Raw genomic sequence first — 26,959 nt, 5'->3', positions numbered from 1 at the left:
AGATAATGACGTCACCTGAACAGGTGACCACAGCAGTTCACCAGGGGATTGATTTATTATTATCGGTTATTGGCATAATTCAACTGAGCGTGGTTTGATCAAACATATCGATTACAACACGCCATCGATGAACAGTTGGAGTGCTGGCGGCGGAGCTGATCAGCTGATCGGGCGCCGGTTCACCTGCAGCGCCTCTCTCTTTAAAGCAGAGCCGGCGGTCACGTGTCCCGCTGCGGTCCCCTCCTCCGTCTTCCCGGAGCCTGAGTGCGGCGACCGGCTGCGTCCTCTCCGTGCGTCGCTGTGTATATAAAGGCCGGGGGATGTCCAGCCGCTGAGCCCCGAGGGGAAGATGCTGCCGCTGGTTCTGCTGCTGCTGACGGCGGCCGCCGCCGACCGGCCCGGGACCGGCTCTGCGCCGCTCCGGGGGCCGGGGCTCGGCTTCACTCCCGCGGTCCCCGCCTCCCCCTCCGCCCCGCCGCTCCTCCTCCTCACGCAGCCCGGAGCTGGATACGGGGCGCCCGGTGTTGCCTTGGCCCGGTCCGCGGCGGAGGAACCGGCCGGGCCCGGGGAGGAGGAAGAGGGGGGGGGGCATCATCATCACGGTGGCGGGTACCGGGTGGTCCAGTGGGAGTGGAGCTACGTCCAGACTCCGTACATCATCGCTATCTGGCTGCTGGTGGCCAGCGTGGCGAAGATCCGTAAGTCAGCCAGTGTGTGTGTGTGTGTGTGTGTGTGTGTGGGGGGGGGTCCAGACTGGACCGGTTCTGGTCTAATCACAGGAACTTTTCAGGAAGTTTCATCAGAATCAGAGCTCTGACTTCATGTGTTCATCAGTTCACTCTGTAAAACTCAGACCAGAGATCAAGAGGCTCCTGGTTCAGCTGGGAGCAGAACCAGAGCAGAACTGCAGTTATGGCCAATAGATTTCATCTCTGATCGATAACATTGTCTGAGTCTTCACCTTCAGTCATTGGTGAAAAACAGGTTCTGTTCACAGCGAAACTGGAACCAGGAGGTTTCTTCTAAATGCCAGAAAATCTTTAACTGCTTCATATAATTTGCATCAACTGAGTTTCTGTAACTATATTTGTTAAAACCAGACCCAGCCTGGTCCCTGGTCCCAGCCTGGTCCCTGGTCCCAGCCTGGTCCCTGGTCCCAGCCTGGTCCCAGCCTGGTCCCAGCCTGGTCCCTGGTCCCAGCCTGGTCCCTGGTCCCAGCCTGGTCCCAGCCTGGTCCCTGGTCCCAGCCTGGTCCCTGGTCCCAGCCTGGTCCCAGCCTGGTCCCTGGTCCCAGCCTGGTCCCTGGTCCCAGCCTGGTCCCAGCCTGGTCCCTGGTCCCAGCCTGGTCCCTGGTCCCAGCCTGGGACAGATTCAGAGGTCAGAGATCACTGAGGGTCAACAGATTAAAATACTGTGGCAGAGAAGTAGAAAGATATTGTAAACCGTGTTTGCAGTGAAGATGAATTAGAGGTGAAACATCTTCAGGAACAAAGAGAAACAACATTTCCTGTTATCTGTGTGGAGGTGATTTCACAGCACTGATCTGAAGTCAGATCCGATTTCTGCTTTTACGTGTTTTATTACAGAAAGTGTTTAAACCCATCAACAATATAACATCCTGTCAGTCTGTTACGATTGGATGGAATTATAGGCAAAATAGGTTTTTCCCCAAATTTGCTGGGGATCCTCAGGAACCCCCTCAAGGACCCCTGGTGGTCCCTGGACCCCACTTTGAGAACCACAGTTGTAGTAAATGGAGCAGAAAATGTGAAACATGAAGCAGAACCGGACCAGCAGGACTCCAACTGTCTGTCTCTGCCCCCCCAACCCCACCTCTTCTCTCTTTAAACATTTTGTTCCTCCATCATGGCTCTACACACACACACACACACACACACACACACACACACACACACACACACACACACATACTTGTACTTCCATCTTTGTGAGGACACTCATTGACATAATGCATTCCCTAGCCCCTGACCCTAACCTTAACCATCACACCTGAGAGCCTAACCCTGACCCTGACCCTGACCTTAACCTAAACCTGATTCTAACCATAACTCTAAAACCAAGTCTTAACCCTCAACATGTGATTTGAAGGTGTCTCAAAAAGTGAGGACCGGCCAAAATGTCCTCACTTTCCCAAAAGGTCCTCACTCTGTTAGTAAAATACTTTTTTTGGTCCTTACTATGTAGCAAGTACAAGTACACACACACACACACACACACACACACACACACACAGACAGTCATGTTTCCTGAGCTGTTGGTGACTCACTGTGCTGCAGGACAATAACATCCTTTACATGCTGCTTATTTATGTGGTAATGTTACTCTCACACACACACACACACACACACACACACACACACACACACACACACACACACACACACACACACTGAGGCTCTGTTCATTCAGCTGAATCCACTTTTCTCTCTCGTGTGACGACAAACTGCCAAACACGTATTAGACCAAACTTAAAGCTGCTGCTCACAGACGAACTGTTTTTAATGATGCGATAAAGATGTTTTTCCGCTCTGTCGGTAAACGTGACGGAGGAGGAAGTCGGAGGGTGATGGAGACCAGACACGCTGTTGGTCTGAGTCTGAACAGGAGACGGAAACAAGGGAGCGACTGTCCAGCAGCAGACACACTCGGTCAGAGGGCAGCTGGTGGAGCCCGCACACAGAGCTAAAAGAGCGGGAGCGTCATCAGGTGACACGTCGTGATTGGCTGATGTGGAAACGATGATGAAAAGATGATAAAACACTCGATATGTTTGTCCCGAGGCTTGTTGTGGAGAGTTTCTGCTCTCGAGTGGCCGTGACTCTCTGCAGCTTTAATTAGACTGAGCAGGCCTGTGTTCAGCTCAGCTCGTCTCCAGAGAGCAGTGTTTACATCAGATGATTCTGCACAGCTGATTTATGTCCAGTGTCCTGAGCCAGACTGCGATCAACCTACAGTGCAGAGAAAATGAAGGATGTGCAGGACGCTCTCTCGTTTTATTACTAATCGAAGCCATGTGCAGAGAAAGTTTGAGAGATCAGTTGAGAGGGTCAGTCTGGTGTATCAAGAAATCTCATGTTCAGACAGTGTGTTGGTCCGTCCCTCAACACCTTCCCTCCTCTGTTTGTCTCTCTGCTCTGAGCTCATTGGTTCCTACTCAGGACGTAAATCTTTAAAAACTCCTCACAAACATAAAGTTTCATTTTTAAAAAGTCTGAAACAGGAGTAAGCAGCGCAGGTGGTGGGGACTATTTTCAGCGGCGGATTAATCCACATTTGAGTCTGAAGATGAGTTTTAATGAAATAAAACACAGAATAACATCAGATTCATCTTCTGTCCTTCAGTCTCTGCTGAATGTTCTCAGTCCTCACTGTCCATCTGCTGTGTGGGAGGTTCAGCTGTGTGTGTGTGTGTGTGTGTGTGTGTGTGTTTAACAGAACTGAAGTTGGTGAACAGCTGATGAAGCTTTAATGTGAACAGATCTTATTGCAAGAATCATGTGTTGATAGTTTAGTTGAACTCATCTGTTGCCGTAGCGATTGTCTTTATCGGTCGGGAGGGCTCGAGCTGTAGACGCAGGAAGTCATCATCAGGTTCACGTCGGGGTCACGGAAACCCCCGGCTGGTTGAGTCCTCGTGAGTCAGACAGTCACAGGCTCAGTCACATTCAACATCTTCACTTCTCACATCCAGATGTTTGACTTGATGATCTCAGGATCCACACTAACATCTGGAATTACACACTTTTTTTTTCTCTGAACCTTTTCTAAGACACACTATATGAAATGACTGAGTTGGAGGAAATAAGGACACAGTGAAGGAAAAGAGGAAGTAGAGAAGGAGGCCAGTGTCTCTGCAGGAAGTGAAACAGAGACTGTGACACTTTAAACTTCAGGAATTTATTGTTTTTATTTTGATTTATTTATTAATCTGCTCAGTTTGTGTCCGATCAGCTGATGCTCCGACGCTCAATATTCTTTTATTCCAGTTTTAATGTCTTGTTCTCAGATCAGCCTGAACTCAGACAAATAAATCAATACAATATTTCACATGTTTTTTTTCCCCTCATCATGTCAGACGTCAGCCTGGACCCTGACAGGAAGTCGTTAAGTTTTATAGACTCTGGAAGTGAATAATTCAAAACATTTATAGAGGAACTGAGAAAGAACAACATACATGAAGCTCCCAACATGTAAACAGACATGACAACATACATGAAGCTCCCAGACGTGTCTGTTCTGTGTAAACGAATCATCAGTTAAAAGGTTTCACTTCAGTCTCTGATCCTTGTGTTGATTTATGAGGAGTGTCACTAATGTTTGTCCCTGCTGTGTGTGTGTGTGTGTGTGTGTGTGTGTGTAGTTAAGAGTCCATCATTTAAGGTCTGCTGTGAGTCACAACAAGGACAAATGACAAATGATCTCTCTCTTCACACACACACACACATTCGAAACTCTGCAGTTTGATCAGTTTCTGAACCGTCTTCAGTCTGAGTGATGATGATGATGATGATGATGATGATGATGATGATGATGACCTCAGTCTGATGAAGGACGCCACCTTCACCTAAACCTCTCTAACCTGAACCTCAGTCCTCCCGGCCGATCGTGACCTCTTCCTCTCTGACCCCAACGAGGTCATGTTAGTGACCAGCTCTCCTTCTCTGGTCGAACCAATCAGGTCTGACCTGACTCAGTCCTCCGCCCACATCAGGTCCAGGTTCTGGTTCTCTCTCGCCTCATCTGGTCTGGACCTCCACCAACTCCCCCTGACCCTGATCCAGATCCAGTCTCTGATGCTGATGCACAACTTTCCAGTTTCTCCTCACCTCCTCACCTCCTCACGTCCTCACCTCCTCACCTCCTCACCTCCTCACGTCCTCACCTCCTCACCTCCTCACCTCCTCACCTCCTCACGTCCTCACGTCCTCACCTCCTCACCTCCTCACATCCTCATCTCCTCACGTCCTCATCTCCTCACCTCCTCACCTCCTCACCTCCTCACGTCCTCATCTCCTCACCTCCTCACCTCCTCACGTCCTCACCTCCTCACCTCCTCACGTCCTCATCTCCTCACGTCCTCACCTCCTCACCTCCTCACGTCCTCACCTCCTCACGTCCTCACGTCCTCACGTCCTCACCTTCTCACCTCCTCATCTCCTCACGTCCTCATCTCCTCACGTCCTCACCTCCTCACCTCCTCACGTCCTCACGTCCTCACGTCCTCACCTCCTCATCTCCTCACCTCCTCACCGCCTCATCTCCTCACGTCCTCACGTCCTCACCTCCTCACGTCCTCACCTCCTCACCTCCTCACGTCCTCATCTCCTCACCTCCTCACCTCCTCACCTCCTCACGTCCTCATCTCCTCACCTCCTCACCTCCTCACCTCCTCACGTCCTCACCTCCTCACGTCCTCATCTCCTCACGTCCTCACCTCCTCACCTCCTCACCTCCTCACGTCCTCACCTCCTCACCTCCTCACCTTCTCACGTCCTCACCTTCTCACCTTCTCACCTCCTCACGTCCTCACCTCCTCACGTCCTCACCTCCTCACATCCTCACCTCCTCACCTTCTCACCTCCTCTCGTCCTCACCTCCTCATCTCCTCACGTCCTCACATCCTCACCTCCTCATCTCCTCACCTCCTCATGTCCTGATGTCCTGTTGTCCTGTTGTCCTGTTGTCCTCACCTCCTCACCTCCTCACGTCCTCACCTCCTCACCTTCTCACCTTCTCACCTCCTCACGTCCTCACCTCCTCATCTCCTCACGTCCTCACATCCTCACCTCCTCACCTCCTCATCTCCTCACCTCCTGATGTCCTGATGTCCTGTTGTCCTCACCTCCTGATGTCCTCACGTCCTCACGTCCTCACGTCTTCACCTCCTCATCTCCTCACGTCCTCACATCCTCACCTCCTCATCTCCTCACCTCCTCATGTCCTGATGTCCTGATGTCCTGTTGTCCTCATGTCCTCACCTCCTCACGTCCTCATGTCCTCACCTCCTCACGTCCTCACCTCCTCACGTCCTCACCTCCTCATGTCCTCACGTCCTCACGTCCTCACCTCCTCATGTCCTCATGTCCTGATGTCCTGATGTCCTGATGTCCTGTTGTCCTGCAGTGTTCCACTTCTCCCAGCGCTTCACCACCGTGGTCCCAGAGAGCTGCATGCTGATCCTGCTGGGTCTGGTCCTGGGCGGGGTCGTCCTCATAGCCAATAAGAAGCAGCTGTATCAGCTGGAGCCCGCCCTCTTCTTCCTCTTCCTGCTGCCGACCATCGTGGGCGACGCCGGTTACTTCATGCCGGCCCGCCTCTTCTTCGACAACCTGGGAGCCATCCTGACGTACGCCGTGGTGGGAACGCTGTGGAACGCCTTCTGCACCGGGTTCTGTCTGTACGCCGCCAAGCTGCTGGGGGTCATAGGTCAGTTCCTGGGGGTCTTGCTCCTCATGGGAAATCAGCTGTGTGTCTGTGGGTGTGTGTTTGTCTGTGCTCCAACCTCTGTGTGTGTGTGTGTGCGCAGATGAGCGCGTGCAGGCGGACCTGATGGACTTCCTGTTGTTCGGGGCGTTGATCTCGGCCGTGGACCCAGTGGCGGTGCTGGCTGTGTTTGAGGAGGTTCACGTCAACGACATGCTCTTCATCATCGTGTTCGGAGAGTCGCTGCTCAACGACGCCGTCACCGTGGTGAGACACACACACACACACACACGCACAGGAGATGAAAGAGGTAAATGCAGAACCATGTGTAAACACACACATACACTCACGCCTCATCATGTGAGATCTGTTGGTGTGTTGCCATGGAAACAGAGACGGTTGCAAGGTCAGGAGTGACTACGACACGCTGTTTGTGGAGCTGTATGTGGGGGATTAAAAAACTATAAACAGATTTAAGTTATCTTTGTTGTTTGTTATGAGTCTGTTCATACAGAGGAGCAGAGAGGTCAGAGGTCAGGGAGCCCCTGGGCCTGCTGAGTAATCCATCCATGAACAGTTGGATCAGTACATGTTCAGTGGTAGTATTCGTAGTAACAGTGGGAGTATCTGTGTGTGACCGGACGATGGCTCTGCCTGAAGAAAACAGCTAAAAGCTCCTTTTTCCCACAGTGACAACAAGATGTCTGATAAACAGACAGGCGGCTCACATTTACTCAGTAACGTGAGATTAAACTGTTCTCAGCAGATTAACTCTCCAGCTTTCTAATCCTCAGCAGCACTCAGAATATGAGCTAATCCCAGCAACAGATGGAAAAAAACAAAGTGTGAGAATAACTGTGCAACCGTGACCTGCAGCCCCACAGAGAACGAGACGGAGGCTGGGTTTATGTTCCCAGCGTTTCTGTGTCAGTTCATCATCCGTGTTTTACAGTAAGTGACGTGAGTGTGGCTCAGTCACAGTGACCCACACGAGTCCTCCTGCAACCCTGTCCCACAGTTAGTCAGCAGCCTTCAGACGAAGACTGACTTCTAGTGGATCACACGGAGCTCGACAGGAGTCATGGGAAAAAAAACCCAGTCCACACAGCGGTAATCTGATCCTTCATGTTCTCACAATGATGCTTTGTTGTGTAAGTCATGTCAGACTTAACACAATTTTATTTAAAGCTGTGGTAAACCATCGTCACTGCCACTAGATGTCGCACCAGCATCTCAGACCAAAGCAAATGCTTCGCCGGCGACTGATCCACTGGGACCAGCCGCACGAATGACACTGATGGAGTCGGAGAACTTTAAAACCTTCCAGATGTTTTGACGGTCCACCTGCCGTCCTCAGTCCAGTCCAGCCTCTTTGTCGGAGCCTTTTCAGATTTCTTCTTGAGTGGAGGAAATTCTGAAGGCCACTTTCACCTGAACGTAGTGCACTGTGTCATCTCACCTGTGGGCGGAGCCTGTGTGTTTATACATGAGGGGAGGGCCAACGATTTAACAGGAGGGACTCACATGCACTAACACACGCTCTACTGGACCAGCTACCGCAACAAAGTCCAGAGAGACTCAGATTACATCACACACAGAGGGGGTGTGGCTTCATCTCTGCTCACAATGCCATGACGACGCTATATCTATAACCTTTAACTCGTCATTGTAATTTTACAAGTTTTAAGTTATACATTCGATTTAAGTTATTATATGAAGAATATATCTTCACAGTTGAGATTAATATTATGGGATAAAGTTGAAATATTTGAATATTAATGTGTAATTGTTAAAAGTCATTATATTACAGGAAGAAGTAAAAGTAAAATTCCGGTCAGTAAATATCACGACTTTATTATCAAAGCATTAAAACTTGATCCTCAGTGTAAACAACAGCAGGTGCTGATTTTTTCTTTTTTAAAATGTATTTTATTGATTATTTCTGGGGCTGAAATACACAAGACAAAATCATTCAGTGCTTGACACAGGAAGAAGGTGACTCACATTACCCATGATGCACTTTGACTTTACAGTGTCAGCGATGTAGAAAATAAAAAGTGTTTCCTCTGAGCCTGATGAACTCGCCTGATGTGAAGCTTCTCTGTGCTGCAGGTTTTATATAAAGTCTACATCTCCTTTGTGGAGGTGGGACCAGCCAACGTTCAGACAGCTGATTACTTCAAAGGAGTCGGTGAGTCCACAGAGACAAACACAGTGTGACCTGCGTCCTCCTCCTCTGGCTCTCACCTCACTCTCCCTCCTCCTCCTCTGCAGCCTCCTTCCTCATCGTCAGTATCGGGGGGACTCTGGTAGGTCTGGTCTTCGCCGTCATCCTGGGCTTCATCACCCGCTTCACCAAGAAGGTTCGGATCATTGAGCCGCTCTTCGTCTTCCTGTTGGTCTACCTGGCGTACCTGACCGCCGAGCTCTTCTCCCTGTCCGCCATTCTGTCGTAAGTCCACCAGTACAACCAGAACGACCCAGTAACCACACACTGGGTCTCATGCTTCTCCTGTTTCAAATTCATCAAACTCGTTTTATCCTGATGTTTCCTGTAGCTGACTTCAGTAACATCTAAACTCTATAAAAACTGATGAAATCGCTCTTACACACCCCTGAAGTGTCAGCATGTGTCCCCACCAGCCTGAGCCACACCACAGATAAATGACACAGTGAAGGATGAGTCCAGTCTGCTCTGCACCAGCTCACCTGACAGCATGTCTGTAACAAAATATATGAAGAATCTAATAAATAACACATGCAGTGCTGGGACTGTCCTGTCCCCCTCGTTCGTCATGTTAAAGCCACAGTATTTGTGGACCAGTTAGTCCACCGAGCAATAAACAGAGCAACTCACCAAGAACATTTTCCTCCTTCATTGGTTCCTGGTCTTAAGTTATGACCTTATATGGTTATGATTTGTTGAATATCTGATTATCAGTTAATACACGCCTCAGGTTTCATCGGAAATATGATTAGATCAGTTTACCTCAGGTCCATCCTGTTGCTGTGAGCACTTCCTAACAGATAAGGGTGTTTTGAACGTTTAGGTGTCAGCAGCTGAATTTATCCTGCTCCACACGGGTTCTACTTCTGTTTTTCAGACACCAAACGTTTCTCTGGTGAAAGTCTGATTGTGCCACATCTTAACTGCACACACCGTCAGCTCGTCTCTATTCCTCTTATCTTTAATCCACAGCTCTCTTACACTACTCCTGTTTCTTTAATGCAGCATAAATCATTCATTACGGGGGGGGGGCGGGGCGAGGCCCCTAAAGTGCACCACACAGTTTCTGAACTTTTACTTGAGCTAAACATCTTGTCTCCCTGCATCACTCCATCAATGGTAGCAGCAGCGGCAATCTATCTATCTATCTATCTTTACTGTCTTAGCTTCTGAGTATCTGAATTAGAAAGTGTCAAATATCTACACATGAACGCAAATAAAGGCTCTGTTTTCCCACCACAGATGGTAATTTAGTTTTGTGTCATGACTGTGGTTTGGTCACAGCAGACGTTGTGTTGTTGAGCAGCTCGACTCCCCCACTAGTTCCATCAGGTGGTTCTGCTTAGACTCGGTTCAGGCTTCTTTCAGGGACATAAAGAAACCGTTTCCCTCCTGTTCTGCTTCTATCTCCTCAGTATGACCTTCTGTGGCATCGGAGCCAATAAATACGTGGAGGCCAACATTTCCCAGAAGTCTCGGACCACGGTTAAATACACGATGAAGACTCTGGCCAGCATCGCTGAGACCATCATCTTCATCTTTTTGGGGATCTCAGCCGTGGACAAGTCCAAGTGGGCCTGGGACACCGGCCTGGTGTCCTGCACCCTCATCTTCATCTTCGTCTTCAGAGCTGTCGGTCAGTCCCTTCCCTCGTTCCTTCAGACACAAACATGTTTCCACAGGAACAAAAACTGATGAAACATGACATCGTATCCAAACTCTGATCTACAGCAGATCAACAGCGTCTTCATGTCAGTGTCTGTACGTTGTGTCAATCTGATGAAAGTCTCTGACAGAAACACTGTGAATAAATTCCTGAGAGCTCGTGTTTCCTCTTTTTGTTCGACCTCCATCACCATGAAGACGAGCCTCGATGCTGAACACTGGTTTTTACTGAGCACATTAAATGTCTCACTTCTGCTTCACCTGCAGATTTCCAATGTAGAGAAACTTCCTCAGGACATCTCCTTTGAGCACCTTCTCCTCTGTAGCTCTGCCCTGACCTTTGGTAACCTCTGTTCTCCAGGTGTGATTGGCCAGACTTGGGTCCTGAACCGCTTCCGGCTTGTTCCACTGGACAAGATCGACCAGGTGGTGATGTCATACGGCGGCCTGCGGGGGGCAGTAGCGTTCGCCCTGGTGGTGCTGCTGGACGGTGAGCAGGTCAAAGCCAAAGATTACTTTGTCGCCACGACGATTGTGGTCGTCTTCTTCACAGTCATGTTCCAGGTAAGAGCCGCACCACTTCCTGTGCAGAGCAGGTGTTCACGTGTGTGTGTGTGAGGTGCACATGTAAACATATGATCCTGGTTTTCAGACCTTGTTGCAGCTGACAGTTTAAACTTGAGTGACTGGAAACACTGGGAACACTGGTCCCTGCAGGTTCAGGCTGGGTGTGGTGCAGTGCTTCAGGTTTTAGGTCTGGTTCAGGTCTGTCTCTGTCTGACTGCAGCTGTCGTCTGCGTCCATGTGTTTTCAAGTGCATTAGCCTGATTAGCCTCTGAGCTAACATTCAGGAGGTAAAACAGAAATCCACTCTGAAGTTTGGCAGAACTGTCACTTACTGTGTATTTGAGTGTAAATACACAGTAAATCTGAAGTGTGTGTAACATGAGTTCAGGCTCTTTCCTTTGATTCCCCTCTGAGCTGTTTCTTCTTTCCCGTCATGACTCACACACAGCTCAGCAGATGGTGGAGACTCCTGGAAACGTGTGTCACTGAATCATCTTTTGGATAAACAGCTGATGATTTCACTGTGCGGTGCCTCACAATCAAAGCTGAGCGCAGAAAAAATGTTTTCACTTTCAGATGTAGATTAATTATAGTTACATATAGTTACATGATAAAGCTTGTAGAAATATTCAATTCTTCTCTTTTTAAGTCTTTATTAGACTGACAACAGGCAAACAGAGACATTGTTGACAGATCACTTCAACCTGATGGCTCCAATTTATGTCAAAAACCATCCTCCTCCTCAGACCTGAACCGAGACTGTGATGTAAGTTTGTTAGAGCTAAAACTGTCAGTGGAGAGATACAGATATCAGAGTCCAGACTGAGTCAGACCTGAACTCAGACCAGAACACAGACCAGAACTCAGACCTGAACTCAGACCTGAACACAGACCAGAACTCAGACCTGAACTCAGACCTGAACACAGACCAGAACTCAGACCAGAACTCAGACCAGAACTCAGACCAGAACTCAGACCAGAACTCAGACCAGAACTCAGACCTGAACTCAGACCTGAACCACGTGCTGATCTGATTCAGTTTGACATCACTTCCTGGAGGATGTCATCTTCTCTGATCCTCCAGAGAAACAGAGGCTGCAGAACTTCATTCAGAATCTTCCTGTTGTTAAGTTTCCTTCAGTATCACAGTGAAACAGTCAGAACATCGTGATCACAGCTGTTGATACTTATGTTAATATTGATAATTACATGATGATGATGATGATGATGATGATGAGGAGGAGGAGGGGTGAACGTGATGCAGCTCTTCGGGGCAGACGTTTTCCTGACTAATTTACTCCGTGCTGATTGGTCCAGCTTCAGTCTGACGTCTTTGATCAGTGAAGAAGGCGGTGAACAGTCTGACATCACAGCCTGGCTGTGAGCAGCAGGTCTGTTTAATATCTGCCTGGGTTTAATGAGCTGTGTGTTCTGTGCTCAGTAGATTATCATCAGTGATGAGAGGCAGGCAACAGCTGTTCCCCCAGACTTCATTCAGTTTTTATTGACTTTAACTGGATCAGAGACGCAGCTCCCGGTTCAGTATAAACGAGTCTGATGTTGTTTGTGTTGCAGCTGCAGGAGGAAGTGATGGAGGTTCAGCGATTTTAACCTCAGATCCTCTGGTTTGCTCATGTCCACAACGAACACGAGTGAATACAGCAACAAAAACCTGTGTCCGTCATCACCAGGTCACATGACTGTTAGACCCATGTGAACCTCTCTCTCTCTCTCTCTCTCTCTCTCTCTCTCTCTCTCTCTCTCTCTCTCTCTCTCTCTCTCTCTCTCTCTCAGGGTCTGACCATCAAACCTCTGGTGAAGTGGCTCAAAGTTCCTCGTTCCACCAACAGGAAGCCGACCATCAACGAGGAGATCCATGAGAGGGTGAGAGGTCGTCGTCTTCTTCTTCTTCTTCTTCTTCATCGTGTTACAGCTCGTCTGTGCAGGTCAGACTTACAGGCTCAGGTCAGATGGAGGTCAGGGCAGCAGACTGGCTTCAACAGTCACAAAGCTGCAGTCTGAACCAGGAGGAGACCCTGCAGGGAGAGAGACTGTCTCTGTCCCCTCAGGTGATTTGTCCAGGTCTGAGGTGATGTTTTTATTCAGTAGAAACACCTGGGGGAGAGGGAGGGATCCACTTGCTCACTTTGATTCCTCAGGTCTGATTTCGTTGTTGCTTCCAAACCAGAAACAACTTTTAATGTTTGACTGTCTGCTGCAGCTCCTCCCCGGGCCACAGACGGTCTCACAGTAGACGTCTCTGGACTCCAGCAGAGCTTGTTGGCAGATCAGAAGCGGTTTATTGAAGACGTGGGGTTGTGAAGGTTTGTGGAGTCGAGCCAGGGCAGGTGGTGGAGCAGGGAGCTGGCGATCAGCTGGAGACAGACTGGAGGTCACAGAGGAGCAGCAGGGTTAAAGAAACAGCTGTAGAGTCTGGTGAAGACCTGTAGAGCCGGGGGGTTAGACTCACAGGATTCAGACCTGTTAGAGGGATCTCAGTCAACCTGCAGACGTCTGCTCTGATGTCATCCGCTACTCGTGACATGTTCAGGCAGCAAACAGAACCTGAAACTGATCAATCCTGAACCCAAAGCTCCAGGAAAACACCTGGCTTTATTTTTACCTGTGTGTGTGTGTGTGTGTGTGTGTGTGTGTGTGTGTGTGTGTGTGTGTGTGTCTCAGGCCTTCGACCACATCCTGACAGCAGTGGAGGACATTGCAGGGCTGCAGGGATACCACCACTGGAGAGACAAGTGAGTCCAGATGTTGTGATCAGAGTAACAGCAGAGACAGAGACATGAGGAACTGTTGTTGTTGTGATGACTGACAGTGAACACCAGGGGGAGCTGGTTGTTCCTACACTGTCACTGAGGGGAACACCAGAGAGGAAACCTGAGAAGCTGAGGCTCTCTCTCTGTCTCTGACTCTCTGTCTCTGTCTCTCTCTCTCTGTCTCTGACTCTCTGTCTCTGTCTCTCTCTCTCTGTCTCTGACTCTCTGTCTCTGTCTCTCTGTCTCTCTCTCTCTCTCTGTCTCTGACTCTCTGTCTCTGTCTCTCTCTCTCTGTCTCTGACTCTCTGTCTCTGTCTCTCTCTCTCTCTCTCTCTCTCTGTCTCTGACTCTCTGTCTCTGTCTCTCTCTCTCTGTCTCTCTGTCTCTGTCTCTCTGTCTCTCTCTCTCTCTCTCTCTCTCTCTCTCTCTCTCTCTGTCTCTGACTCTCTGTCTCTGACTCTCTGTCTCTGTCTCTCTGTCTCTGTCTCTCTGCCTCTCTCTCTCTCTGTCTCTCTCTCTCTGTCTCTCTCTCTCTCTGTCTCTCTCTGTCTCTCTCTCTCTCTGTCTCTCTCTCTCTCTGTCTCTCTCTCTCTGTCTCTCTCTCTCTCTGTCTTTCTCTCTCTCTCTCTGTCTCTCTCTCTCTCTGTCTCTCTCTCTCTCTCTGTCGCTCTCTCTCTCTCTCTCTCTGTGTCTCTCTCTCTCTCTGTCTCTGACTCTCTGTCTCTCTGTCTTTCTCTCTCTCTCTCTCTGTCTTTCTCTCTGTCTCTCTCTCTCTCTCTCTGTCTTTCTCTCTCTCTCTGTCTCTCTCTCTCTCTGTCTCTCTTTCTCTCTCTCTGTCTTTCTCTCTCTGTCTCTCTCTCTGTCTCTCTGTCTCTCTCTGTCTCTGTCTCACTCTCTCTCTCTCTGTCTTTCTCTCTCTCTCTCGTCTTTCTCTCTCTCTCTGTCTCTTTCTCTCTCTCTCTGTCTCTCTGTCTTTCTCTCTCTCTCTGTCTCTCTCTCTCTCTGTCTCTTTCTCTCTGTCTCTCTGTCTTTCTCTCTCTGTCTCTCTCTCTGTCTCTCTCTGTCTCTCTCTCTCTCTCTCTGTCTTTCTCTCTCTGTCTCTGTCTCTCTCTCTCTGTCTTTCTCTCTCTGTCTCTCTCTGTCTCTGTCTCTCTCTCTCTGTCTCTCTCGCTCTCTGTCTCTCTCTGTCTCTCTCTCTCTCTCTCTCTCTCTCTCTCTCTCTGTCTCTCGCTCTCTCAGGTGGGAGCAGTTTGATAAGAACTACCTGAGCAAGCTGCTGCTGAGGAAGTCTGTGTACAGGAAGAGTGAGCTGTGGGAGGCCTATCAGAAGATCAACATCAGAGACGCCATCAGTGTCATCGACCAGGTGAGTGTCAGGTCAGGCTGCAGGTAACAGACACACACACACTCCATGAAGCTGGGGTCACGGCAGTGACGATGACGATGACGATGACGATGACGATGATGATGATGATGCTCCTGTGTCAGTTCCATAAACATCCTCCAGATGGAGCAGAGCTCCAACAGTGACACACACACACACAGCAGTTTGTGTTCATGTTGTAACATCAGGATGTGTGTGTGTGTAGGGTGGGAACGTCCTGACCTCAGCCAGACTGTCTCTGCCCTCGATGGCCAGCAGAGCCTCTTTCCCTGAGGTCACCAACGTCACCAACTACCTGTGAGTCACATGACTGTTCCAGAGTGTGTGTGTGTGTGTTTGTGTGCGTGTGTGTGTGTGTGTGTGTGTGTGCGTGTGCGTGCGTGCGTGTGTGTGTATGTGTGGGTGTGGGTGTGTGTGTTGATGCTTTCAGCCACATATTGGGACCTAAAATCAAACCTTATGATCCAAAGTAGGTGGGCGGGGTTATATTGTGGACACTGAGCGTGCTCAGTTTCTCTGTTCTGCGTCAGACTGAAAGGCCTCAGGGTCTCAGCTTCATGTCTGTGGTATCATGCTAACATGCTAGCGTGTTGTTGGCGTGTTCCAGGCGTGAGAACGGCAGCGGTGTGTGTCTGGACCTCCAGGTGATCGATAACGTCCCCGGAGCTAAAGTGGAGGAGGACACGGAGACGCACCACGTCCTCGCAGAGAACCTGTACAAACCAAGGAGACGGGTAACACACACACACACACACACACACACACACACACACACACACACACACAAGGCATTTTGTGGGTCCTCTGTCTTGTGGCCCTTCAGGTTGATCATTAGGGCCTTGAAAAGGTTCCAGGAGTCCTACAGCTCCTTCAGGGGGTACAGGGGGTCCTTGACAAGGTCTTGAATGACCTGGAGGAGTTTCCAGGGTGCACCTGAAGAGATTCCAGGTTCTGGACTAAAACTCCAGCCTCAGCCTGCATGAACAGATCCGGACTGATCATGTGTCCTTGTGTTGCGTTGCGTTGTCAGTATCAGTCCCACTACAGCCGACACTTCATGCCTCTGGGGGAGAAGGAGCGTCAGGACCGGGAGGTGTTCCAGAGGAACATGAGGAGCCGCATGGAGACGTTCAAATCCACCCGATACAAGCGACACAAGAAGGAGCGCAGCCTCAAGAAGGTGACGCACACTCACAGCACGAGTTTGTGTGTTTCCTCCTTTATTCTGAGAGTTTGAGACGCTTCATCATCACAGTTCAAGTTGTGTGAATCATCTGAGGCTCAGGGTGAAACTATATGACAGCTACAAGTTTTATTCATTCAGACCGACACCACAGCAAACACCAGGGGACAGATTATTATTCTGCATCTTAAACTTTGTGAAATGTTTGAAATAATAAAAACTTTGATTATAAAAAAATGTACTTTAATATTAATTTTAATTAAATTCAGTCATTTGATTGAATCATTAGAATAAACTGAACTGCTCAGTCTGATACCAGTCCCCCAGTGTCCTGGTTTTACTGAGAGACTCACTGTGTCCACACACACACACACATACACACTCCTGCGTCTGCTTGTGAAACACACATTTACCTCTAATTAACAGCTTCGCACTGCTGATTACAGTCAAGAGGCTTTCACCGCTCTCTGTTATGAAACAGAGCCATGTGCTGATTGGCTGATTGAAGGCCGGCTGCTTCCTGTTATGGCTGCAGGCAAACTGATGTGTTTATCCTGCTTTCAACAGCGCCGAGGATCCGACGCCAAGGAGGACGGCAGCGACAAACCCAGACGCAACGTCAGCTGGCAGGACAAAGGTAACGCAGACCCAGAGGCTGATGGGAGGAATCAGCTCAGGGATCCAACACGGGGCCCCTCGTGTCCCCTCACCTGTGAACACACCCTCCGTCAGACCTGCAGGTAATCAGTGTGTCTGTGTCGTGTGCACGTGTGCGTTCAGATCCCGTGGTGGTTCCTGTGGAGTCGGAGGAGGATAAAGCCGAACACTCAGACCCAGAGAGGGAGGAAGACGTCGGGATCACCTTTGTAGCACGTAAAGCCGAGACGCCAAAACAGCGACCCAAATCAGGTACGAGCTCCAGACAGTGGGGGGGGCACTACCTGTCACTACCTGTCACTACCTGTCCTGCTGTTGTGTCTCCTCCTTCAGTTCCTGCAGCTCTGGATGGGTGTCAGAGTCCGACCGCTGCGCCCCCCTCACCCACCAGCGGAGACAGCCACTTACCGTGGAAGGGCAGTGTGGGCTCCCCTCCCCCCTGCGTGTCTGTGGAGGCCACAAAGATCATCCCTGTGGACCTGCAGCAGGCCTGGAACCAGAGCATCTCCTCCCTGGAGAGCATCTCCTCCCCTCCCGCCCCCGCAGAGCCCGTCCACCCCCGGGTGAGCGCCCTCTCCAGACTGGGAGGACCCCGTCCGGCCTCCTACACTCCGCCAGGCAGCGTGGGGGGCAGCACCTCCTCCATCGGACCCCAGGTGTCGCAGGGCTCCTTCCGTTTCCCAGACAAGAAGAAAGAGGAGGAAGAGGAGGAGGAGGAGGGGGGAGCGTCGCAGGAGATGCAGCCACTCATGTCGTCTCTTAGGCCCCCCGGCTCCCTGCCCCCGCCGCCTCCACCGGGCTCCGCCCCTGGCTCAGGGAGGAGGAGGAACCCCTGTGTCTACCTGAGGAGCCTGGTGACGGCGCCCCCCCCTGGCAGCAGTGAGCCATACAGCCGTGGCCCCACCCAGCTGTAACAACAGATCCCAGATCAGTGAAACATCCGACACCTGAGCAGGAACTGTAACACACACACACACACACACACACACACTCACACACACAGTCTCTGTGAGTCAGGTCAACCCTTCAGTTAGTGTTAGTTTATCCGTCAGTCTGTTTATTCTTCTTCTGGTTGATGTCAGATCTCGTCTCCAGACTCAGACATCAGTGCTGCTGTGTCTCCGCTCTGACTGTAGCTGTGTCTCAGTTCAGGGTCTCATCCTCCGACAGACAGCGATGCCACCTCACTGTCCCCGTTCAAAGGCTCCTTCAGATGTGTCCTTTTCCTGGACCATGAAGGATTTGGTTTCAGCTCAGTTCAACAGCTACTGGTACAACTGTCAAAACCAAGGGCCTGAACACCTGAAGGTTGCTAGGCTCATTTTGGTTCGGGCAATTGTGGGGCCACACCTTTGTAGACGGCGTCCTCTGTGGGATTTGGCCCCTGAATTGGGACACAGCTTTATGTTTCATTTAAAAGGTTAAAAAGTAATTTCCTTACTGTAGCTTCTATCAAACTAACAGGAGGAAATAGTGCATTGTTTGGGGGACTATTTTCAGCGGCGGATTAATCCACATTTGGTGCTGCAGTGAGTATTTGCGGCAGCAGGACGGTGAGGCTAAACAGACGTCAGTGTGTGACGATGATGGTGATGAAGGAACTTGTGACTGAGGACAGTGGAGCAGTCAGAGCTGGTCTGAGTCTGAACATGAGCTTTAATCACAAAAGAAAAACACAGAGTAACATCAAACTGATCCTTTTGTCTGGTTGTGTTAGTGTCCAGCAGCTCCGTCAGATCTGATCACCGAGTCCCACATCAACAACCAGCTACAACCTGTGGAGCTCTGTTATCAACTGTAACTGTTAAAGTCACCGACAGAATCAACTTAAAGTGTCACTGCTGCTCTACATGAGGTCTCTATAGGATAAACCAGTGTTAATCAATCTACAAGTTATAATACATAATCAATCAAAAAGTGCATCATATGAATCCTGATGGAGGTGGACACTGAGGGATCGTCTTAAAGGAGAATTCTGGTTTTGTGCATGGATGTGACCATGATCCTGGCAGTCCATCACCATGACAGCTGATAGAGACGGTGGACTAAAGACCCCTGGTGTAACAGAGTGGACTTGTCCTTTAATGGGGACAGTCTGAGCCTGACGACGAGTGAAACTCTGCACAGCTTCACCTGCAGTCGGACTCACAGTCGCCCTCGAAGCTGAGCTGCTAGAAGCTTTTTAAAGCCTAATGTCTGTGTTTCTTTACTAACCAGTGTCCACGTGACTGATGTGTGTATTTATTCTCTCACAGCTGCTCATATCAAATCTCAAATGTATTTTGTAAAGCTGCAAATATATCAGATCTACAGAGTAGTTTATTTTAAATGACCAAAGTGTAAAAAGAGCTTAATGAACATTTATACAGTGTGTGTCTGTCTAGAACTGCCTTACTCTTGTTGTGTCTGTGTAGCTGTGTGTTGTGTTTAGGGGACCAGTCATCAGACCGTCCACAGGTTTATTATTCCACCAGCAGGCTGTGGACACACTCACAGTGAACACTTTTGTGTGACGGTTTCTGTAGCTGTCAAGTCTGTTGTGTCTCTTGTTTTGCCAAAGAGTCTGTTTGCCTTAACGTCAGAGCTGCTCTCACACACTCAGCTGATTCCAGACCAGCAGCCGCTGCAGCAGCTTGACCTCCGGCCTGGCTCACACTCCACACACAACAGGCCAACACACTGGTTGCATCAGAGTTCACATCACGACACTAACATGTGCTGCAGACAGAGGGGGCTACATGCTAATGCTAACGCCTGTGCAGGTACATCAACATGACAACACCTGCAGCAGTGGGGTAACAAACATCAGCCCTCAGGGGGGCAGTACAGAGCTGATCACAGCGTTTCTATGGCAACAGTCTGCACAGACATGCTCAGCTCTGGCTTCATCAAACTGTTCAGCCATGTTTGTGGTGAAGGGAGGTGAATCCAAACAGAAGAAGAAGTCAGCTTCCTCTTGTTGTTTCATGCCGTAGCGCCCCCTCGCTGCAACACTTCGAGTTGTGTTAAGATTTGTCGGCGGACACACTCATGAGATCGTGCATGGCTTGCAGCTTTTTTGTTTGCTGTTCACCCCTCACAATTTAACAAAGCACAATTATTCATGGTTACCAATACGAAGTGTAACACTGAATCAATAATGTTATCAATCAGCACTGATAATTTGGCACTTTATCCAATAAATTTTTGTTTAATTACCTTAATGACAAACTTTGTTATATCTTTATGTGTTGTTCCTGTTTTTCAGTCACTTCCTGGTTATTTAGCGCTTCCAACGTTCCAGTCATTACTGTGACTTGGACGCTGCCTTCAATGGAAACTGATATTAACGATAACTTCCATGTGACGTGAACACAACACAAAGAAGCATCTGCCCGTCAAGATGCCCTGTGAAAACTAATTAAGAGGCAAACGCTGTGGTCACCGTCTAGCTTCCAAAGCTCTGGTCTTACAGACTGAAGAGTTCAGTCAGTAAAGATGTTTCCTTTATGTCTGACTCCTTCAGGCTCCACTAACCCTGCAGGACATTTCTGTCTGTCCCCGTTCACCTGGAGAGTTGATTTCATGGCACCTGACTTTATGATGAAGTGAGTGTGAGGCTGGTGCAGCAGCTGCTGGTGGACCTGTGTTGTCTTCTTGTTGCGTCATTGCACCACAGTAACTGTAGTAACACACAAAAACAGAAACATGCTGCTGCTTGTAGAAAGGCCTTTACTGTGAAGACACTTGAAACTGGAGCTGACACCAGACCAGCTGTGAGGAGGGTCCACAGTCTGGCTCCAGCACAGAAACTGAAACGTGTCCTGTTGACCATCACTGCAGCGTGTGGCTCTTTTCTCTCTGCTTCACTTCAACACAGACGCTGGAAGGTCGGCGTCACATCTGAGCTCCTTGGTTTCATCTGTGATTCAGGTCATTGTGTGGAAAATTTGACTGAAACCTACGTCTTTGTGCCAAATGTTTGTTAGCCACAGAACTACAAATCAATAAATATGAGGTGTGTTTTTCTGAATGAACTCTGTGCTTCTTTACTGGGTCCTGCTTCAGGCAGAAGGAGTTCAAGACAACATGGGATCTGTAAATGCAAAATATATTAAATATATTTAATCTCCATGTTCTCACAGGTTTAGGTTCCTTCAGACATTTGACATCTCCACTACATTTCAGAGGAGTTGTACTTTTTCTTTGTCTAATGGTCTTAGTTGCTAATTACTTTGCAGAATCATAAACCTAAAACACACTTCAGGCACTGTGTGTTGTTCCTGCTATAATCAACTGTAAAGTTCTTAAACAGAACTAAAATGTGTTCAGTAGTGGTGGTGGCTTTACTACTTCATTCTCCTCCACTAATGGGGGGTCAGATCCCCTCCAGTCTCCCCAGTAACTCATCTGGTGTTGGGATGGTTGTGGTGTTCACTGAGATCTGGTGACAGCGTATCATTCACATCACATTCATACTTGAACGAACACGCATTCTTCTGTCCTCATAACGGAAATGAAAGTCCGCCCCAGCCTTTACTTTGAAATCCGGAAGTTAGCGGCAGTCTTAATGAGCCGGATAGTATGATACTGTACACATCAACATTCACATCAGTTAAACGTTAATTTAGGTTTAATGATCGATCATAATGAATGATTCGTGAGGAAGTATTTCTGTAACATCTAACGGCCCCACAGAGCTGTGTCCTGGACGATTCGCGGCACTTTAAGCCTCAGTTCGAGCAGCGGTGAGTTAGCACACACACCTGTTAGCTTAGCATGTTATCCTCAGGACCCGCTCACGTATTAACAGGTGAACATGTCGGGTAAGTTAATGTTGCTTTTTAAAAGCTCGGGTTCATGTCTGTAAGCATGTTCACCTGTCTGTGACGTCGGACAGGTTGAGTTCACCTGTTGTTGCCAAGGCTGCCGGTGGTAGTTAGCATGTTAGCACCGTTAGCCGTTAGCTGGGTGGAGGTTGTCCGCGGGTCCGCAGGTGGCCTCGGTTTTGGCGGTTTAGCAGTGTAGCTAGGTGAAGGCTACTTGGATCTTCTGTGTTTTCTGATCCATTAGTAGATTCAGTGATTCAGCTAGTTTTAAATTACAGAATACAACAGAGGTCTAACTAATAATTATTAACTTGCACCAAATAACGGTTATCTGTAATAAAAGCTAGTTTTTTTCCGACAATTTATTTAACATGTTACTGTTTGGGTTTGTCCTATTGCTGCAGAAACTAGGGCTGCAACTAATCCACTGATTATTTCCTTGAATAATCGATTATTCATTCATTCATTCAAAAAAAGACCAAGCAACAGTCGCAACCCACAGATATTCAGATTACTGTGCTGTAAGACAAAGACAAGAGACTTGGCACAGTGTGTGGTTGTGCTCTGCTGAGAGGAACAGACTGGAGCCAGTGAAGCTCTTTACATGACAGATCCGTGATATCAGCCACAACAGTCTGTGGTGTACTTTGATTGGATGGTGTAACTGTAAATACACTTCTTCTTTTTAATTGACTGTTGGAGGAAATTCTTTTATCCTGAAGTAACTTTTACAGTTTCCCTCCAGGTTTCAGTCTTGTGTGTTATTAGTTATTCTGCACCGTGTTGTATTCACAATAACAACATCATTTCCCTCCTGTTGGTGCAATTTTTTTGTCTCACCCCGCCCCTCCACACCCCCACCCTCTGACTGACACACAGTATTATGTCCTGAAGGCGTGATGTTCAGCTCCTCCAGTAAAACTGTCAGTGATTGTGTTTATGTGTTTCCAAAGTTTCCCCTGCAGCTACACATGTTGTGTAACTCTGTCAGTTCTGTATCAGCATGTCCTGAGCTGTACACATACTGTATGAAGGCAGCGGAGCGTGTGAGGGGCTCATCGCCTCAGTGTTGAACTCTGGGATGTGTTGGTGGTTAATGGTGATGGTGCTGGAGCTTTTACATCATGACTGTGTATAAATCTGCAGTGTGTGCTAATCATTTACCTGCGTGCACCCGTTTAAACACTTTTACAAGCCGAGAACATGGCTCCTGTTTGGTTGATCAGTGTTAATGAGGTTAGGTGATTAATTGTTAAGTTGCTCAACAGAAAATGTTTTCATTCACTTTTGTAGACGCAGCGTTACCCTAACAAAGTAATGTACAGATTAGTTGATAATTGATTTTTAGCTGAAGCCCTGATGCACAGAACTGACATGTTTAATATCACAACTCCAGGTAAAATAATAATGTTTATTTTTCTCATGGTTTATTGTAATGTTAATAATTGAGCTTCTGTGTATTTGGTATCAGTATGTCAGTATTGGTACACCTCAGTGTACAGCACTTGTGTTCCAGCAGGTGGCAGTTTCCTTTCTGTGGAACGCTCCTCCTCAGTATCACAGGTGGTAGTGGACACTTAAAATAAAAGAAAACTGGGTGAGATTTGGCTGATCTGGTGTAAAGTAAATGCAGATTTACCTCTTATATCTAAATGTTTTGTCATATACTGACATGAAAATGTTTTACCTGAGCCTGAGGTGAAGGACGGTCAGACTACAGGTTGATATGCTCATGAAGTCTTTCTTCTGTCTCCTGAGTCTCATTTTATTTCGTATGATTTCCTCCAGATGCTGTGACTCGTCTAATTCTGTAAATATACTGAACATAAATATAAACACCACACTTTTGTTTTTACTCCCATTTTTCATGAGTTGAAATTAAAGATCTAACATTTTTCCCACACACACTTATCTCTCTTCAGTCTTCCTCACTAATGTGTTTAAATTTCTCCTCCTCCATCCCTCCACCTGACAGGTGTGGCATATCCAGATGTTGATTACTTAGCATGATTATTGCACAGGTGAGCCCTGGGCTGGTCACAATAAAAGGCCTCTACTACACCAAATTCAACTGTATTGTAATGCAGGTTTCCATGTGTTCAGACTCAGTTAATCATGAATAACCTGCAGATTCCTGCAGACTCTTTGACGTCTGTCCTGATCTAACAGCTGTGATAACCCTCCTGTTGTACACTGGTCATATACTCTCACACCACAGCGTGTGACGCAGCAGGTTCATGAGTTTAAACACGACCACCAGCCCTCAGTGAGGAGGAGTGTTGGATGTAATGGAAACCCCACCTGTCCTGCAGACATGGACCGTGACACATCTGTTTTTACAACAACTGTTCTCAGATCTGCGGCTCCTCTAACCCCTCAGCTGTTGTTACCGCTCAGAGCTGATCCTCTGAATCACGGCCTCGCCCTCCGTCAGAGAGCACATACCAACAGCTCAGCAGACTGGAGGCTTCACTGTCTGTGGGGCTGAACCCCGCTCCATCAGAGAAATGACTTTAAACATCCTGAAACAGCAGAGTTTTCCTCCTCACAGAGGAGCAGACAACTGAACCCAGAACAGAGAAATTTACTTTATTACTGTTCACGTGTGGCACTGTGGCCCACAGTCACATATACTGGAGTTATTTTTTCATATCACGTTATGTCCACTATTTCAGAGTTCTGTCAAGTCAGTGACAGAACCTATGGAAATTTCTGTCAGAACTTTTCACAATAAAAGCTAAAAGCTTGTTTGAACTAAAGAATGAAGAATCAACTTTCTTGTGCTTTATTTTGTTGACAAAAGATAAAAAGACAGAAATCGCTAAAGAGGAAGTGATTCAGTGGGTAACTGACGGAGATCTATTATCAAACCAGGCGCTGATGCCTGATGCGACTGTTTTTCTGTCATTCACTCTCAACATGGATAAAAATATAATGAGCATCTTAGGGAGAGATTCTCTATTTCTACAATAGCTACAGCTTAATTTGAGGCTGTCAGTTCAATATTTGTAAGATTTAAAAAAAAAGTTGCCGCCAGTTGCCGACCACTGGTTTATGATCTGTTGACCAGACAAATGTTGTGAAACACTCAGTCTGTAACTTCTGTCTCTAGGGGTCTCTCAATCAAAACAATAGCAAAAGACGCCGCTGGGTGATGTCATGAAGTAGCGATCAGAGACATGTTGATTTGAGAGTTAAGTTGACTTATGACGACCTGCACAGCTGCAAACATCTGGTCCACACTGCACATTGAAAATATGTAACAATATAAAACTTACATCTTGAAAGTCAGCGTTTCGCAGCTTTAATGTTAAACTTCAGGCCCATGCAGGGACAAGACGTGTCCCAATGTTTGGGTAGAAGTTCATAATCTTTTTAAAAAGAGACAAACTGATGCAAGTGATGGTCCATCCCATGAGACTGATGCTGTTGTTATCTGTCCCTGAAGCCTCTGTGCTACTTTCCCCTGCAGGACTGTGATTTAACCCTGGTGCCTCATGGAGCTGCAGGCCTGGACTTGACTCAGTGTCTCAGACCAGAGGAACAAAGACTCTGGTAAGAGATGGATGTTTATGTGCTGCAGGTCAGCTGGGTCACTTCAGCTGTCTTCTCTTTGTTTCTACTCAGTGGCTAAATGGATGTAATTGTTTGTGTAGCCAGCAGCCTCACCTGAGTCTGTGGGTGTAAATCAGAGGTTAATTGTTAGTTGTGTCAGACAGCGGCCCACCATAAACATCAGACTGAGGAAACAGGGTGTGTAATGAGGAGGACACACCCGCTCAGACTCTGATTCAGCTGCTTCACTCTCATGACTCCGTCCTCGGCTCATGTGTTCACTGACTGTTCAGGTGTTCATTTCTGATCAGCAGATGAACTGATCCACTCTGATTCAAACACCAACACGTCCTCTGGTCCATGTCCATCAACATGGATCACATGGTCAGTAGCAGTAAAAGATGGCACTGTCCTGTGTCTCTATTTGCCATGTGATTGCAATTTGAGTGAGTCGTGCCATGGTGATCGCACCTGTTTTCAATAATCAGTCATCAGTAATCAATCTTCCAGCCACAGCAGAATGTGGCTGCCCAGTTGGGAGGTTCTTGCCTGTCTTTGGAAGTGGAGTGGCAGGCCCCTGGACCAGCCGGCCAAGAATAGAGCTATTCTTTGAGGGCTTAGCTCCAGGCCTGGCCCTCCTCCTCATTGGCTGCCTGTAAATTGTTCTCCGAGGTGGAAAACCTGCTCACATTCTTCTCTGATGAGCTGTGCTGCCGCTCAGAGAGCTCTGCCCGTGAGCCCGAGCCCAGCGCAGTAATTTTCCATCAGAGCAGAAGATGTGCAGTTTTACGGATGTGTTGTCATCCTGTCGATGCCTCGTCCTCCTCGGATCACACAGCACCCGTAATTACACAGAACAAGACCCAGGCTGGCCCACCAAGGCAGGCCGTGCTGGATAATCACCACCTTCCACTCAGCCAGTGGGAGGCTGAGGCTCGCTGCATGTGACTGCCTGCAGAACGTCCCGTCCCTGCTGCACGCTGTCGTCCGAAGATTTCACACACTGTTGTGTTTGTTCACGTAAAATATGATGTGATTATGTAAGAGAACATGAGAGAGGATGGAAAACGCTCCTGTTACATGCTGCACAGTCCAAAGATCAACATGAAACTGAGCAGAGTTTGCCTGTATACAGTCACAATACATATCAAATAAACTGGACACAAACATGGAGATAGCACATGGACAGAGCTGTAATATACGGTGCCCTGGAAAGTTCAACCTGCAGGGCTGCAACACTTTTTTAATCATCCATTAGTCTGTCACTCTCTGGTTGATAAATTTGTCTTCACATGTTTTGTTTTAAACTGAATGTCAATCAAAGGAAACTAAACCAGGACATATTCGCCAGAGAACCACCTGCCCTGTCCTCACCAGTCCACCTTTACAGCCTCGCTGTGTTTCTACAGACTGTCACTAACTCTGTCAGAGGAAAGGCTTCTGTAGAAGAGCTCAGAGCTGAATCAAATTACAGGCTGAAGGTTAGTGGTGGTGACGGTGAAGTCATGTGACCGTGGTGTCGTTGGTTTAGAGCCTAACATGAGCTTTTTACTGCTGCTGATTGTATTTAGGCTCCAAACATCATAAAGTGGAGTCATTAGTGAAGATGATTCTGCTGAACCAAACCTGTCAGGATCAGAAACTGTTGCTGATTTTCTCCAATAATCCAAAACGCAACAGAGAAATCCTATTGGCTGT

At 48.1% G+C, this 26,959-nt stretch overlaps 2 protein-coding genes across 2 annotated transcripts in view; both read left to right on the top strand.

Moving 5' to 3' along the window:
- Window positions 1-86: 86 nt before the first annotated feature.
- Window positions 87-20,914, top strand: slc9a5 (solute carrier family 9 member A5). The gene is made up of 16 exons (XM_071489902.1): window positions 87-698; window positions 6,145-6,447; window positions 6,548-6,711; window positions 8,557-8,635; window positions 8,719-8,896; window positions 10,087-10,307; window positions 10,698-10,900; window positions 12,698-12,787; window positions 13,586-13,656; window positions 14,914-15,040; window positions 15,264-15,355; window positions 15,666-15,792; window positions 16,089-16,238; window positions 16,809-16,878; window positions 17,022-17,150; window positions 17,232-20,914. The coding sequence occupies exons 1-16, from the start codon at window positions 350-352 to the stop codon at window positions 17,810-17,812; spliced, it is 2,934 nt and encodes a 977-aa protein (XP_071346003.1). The 5' UTR covers window positions 87-349; the 3' UTR covers window positions 17,813-20,914.
- A 4,272-nt stretch (window positions 20,915-25,186) lies between these two features.
- plekhg4 (pleckstrin homology domain containing, family G (with RhoGef domain) member 4) overlaps window positions 25,187-26,959 on the top strand; it is a 47,581-nt gene continuing 45,808 nt past the window's right edge. The window contains exon 1 of the mRNA XM_071489894.1: window positions 25,187-25,261. The gene's annotated coding sequence lies outside the window, so the exon portion shown is untranslated. The remainder of the gene's footprint in view (window positions 25,262-26,959) is intronic.

This window comes from Trachinotus anak, unplaced genomic scaffold (assembly GCF_046630095.1).
Source record: "Trachinotus anak isolate AG129_WGS33_773 ecotype Australia unplaced genomic scaffold, CSIRO_AGI_Tana_v1 ptg000011l, whole genome shotgun sequence".
NCBI lineage: Eukaryota > Metazoa > Chordata > Actinopteri > Carangiformes > Carangidae > Trachinotus > Trachinotus anak.
Note: the sequence above shows the minus strand (reverse complement) of the source record. Positions and strands in the feature narration are given on the sequence as shown.

Bases quoted from the DNA above. Each gene is read 5' to 3' on its own strand.
- slc9a5 (XM_071489902.1), top strand. From the start codon at position 350: ATGCTGCCGCTGGTTCTGCTGCTGCTGACGGCGGCCGCCGCCGACCGG. The intron at 6,712-8,556 runs GTGAGACACACA...TCTGTGCTGCAG, and splicing joins TCAACGACGCCGTCACCGTG to GTTTTATATAAAGTCTACAT. The intron at 10,308-10,697 runs GTCAGTCCCTTC...TCTGTTCTCCAG, and splicing joins CTTCGTCTTCAGAGCTGTCG to GTGTGATTGGCCAGACTTGG.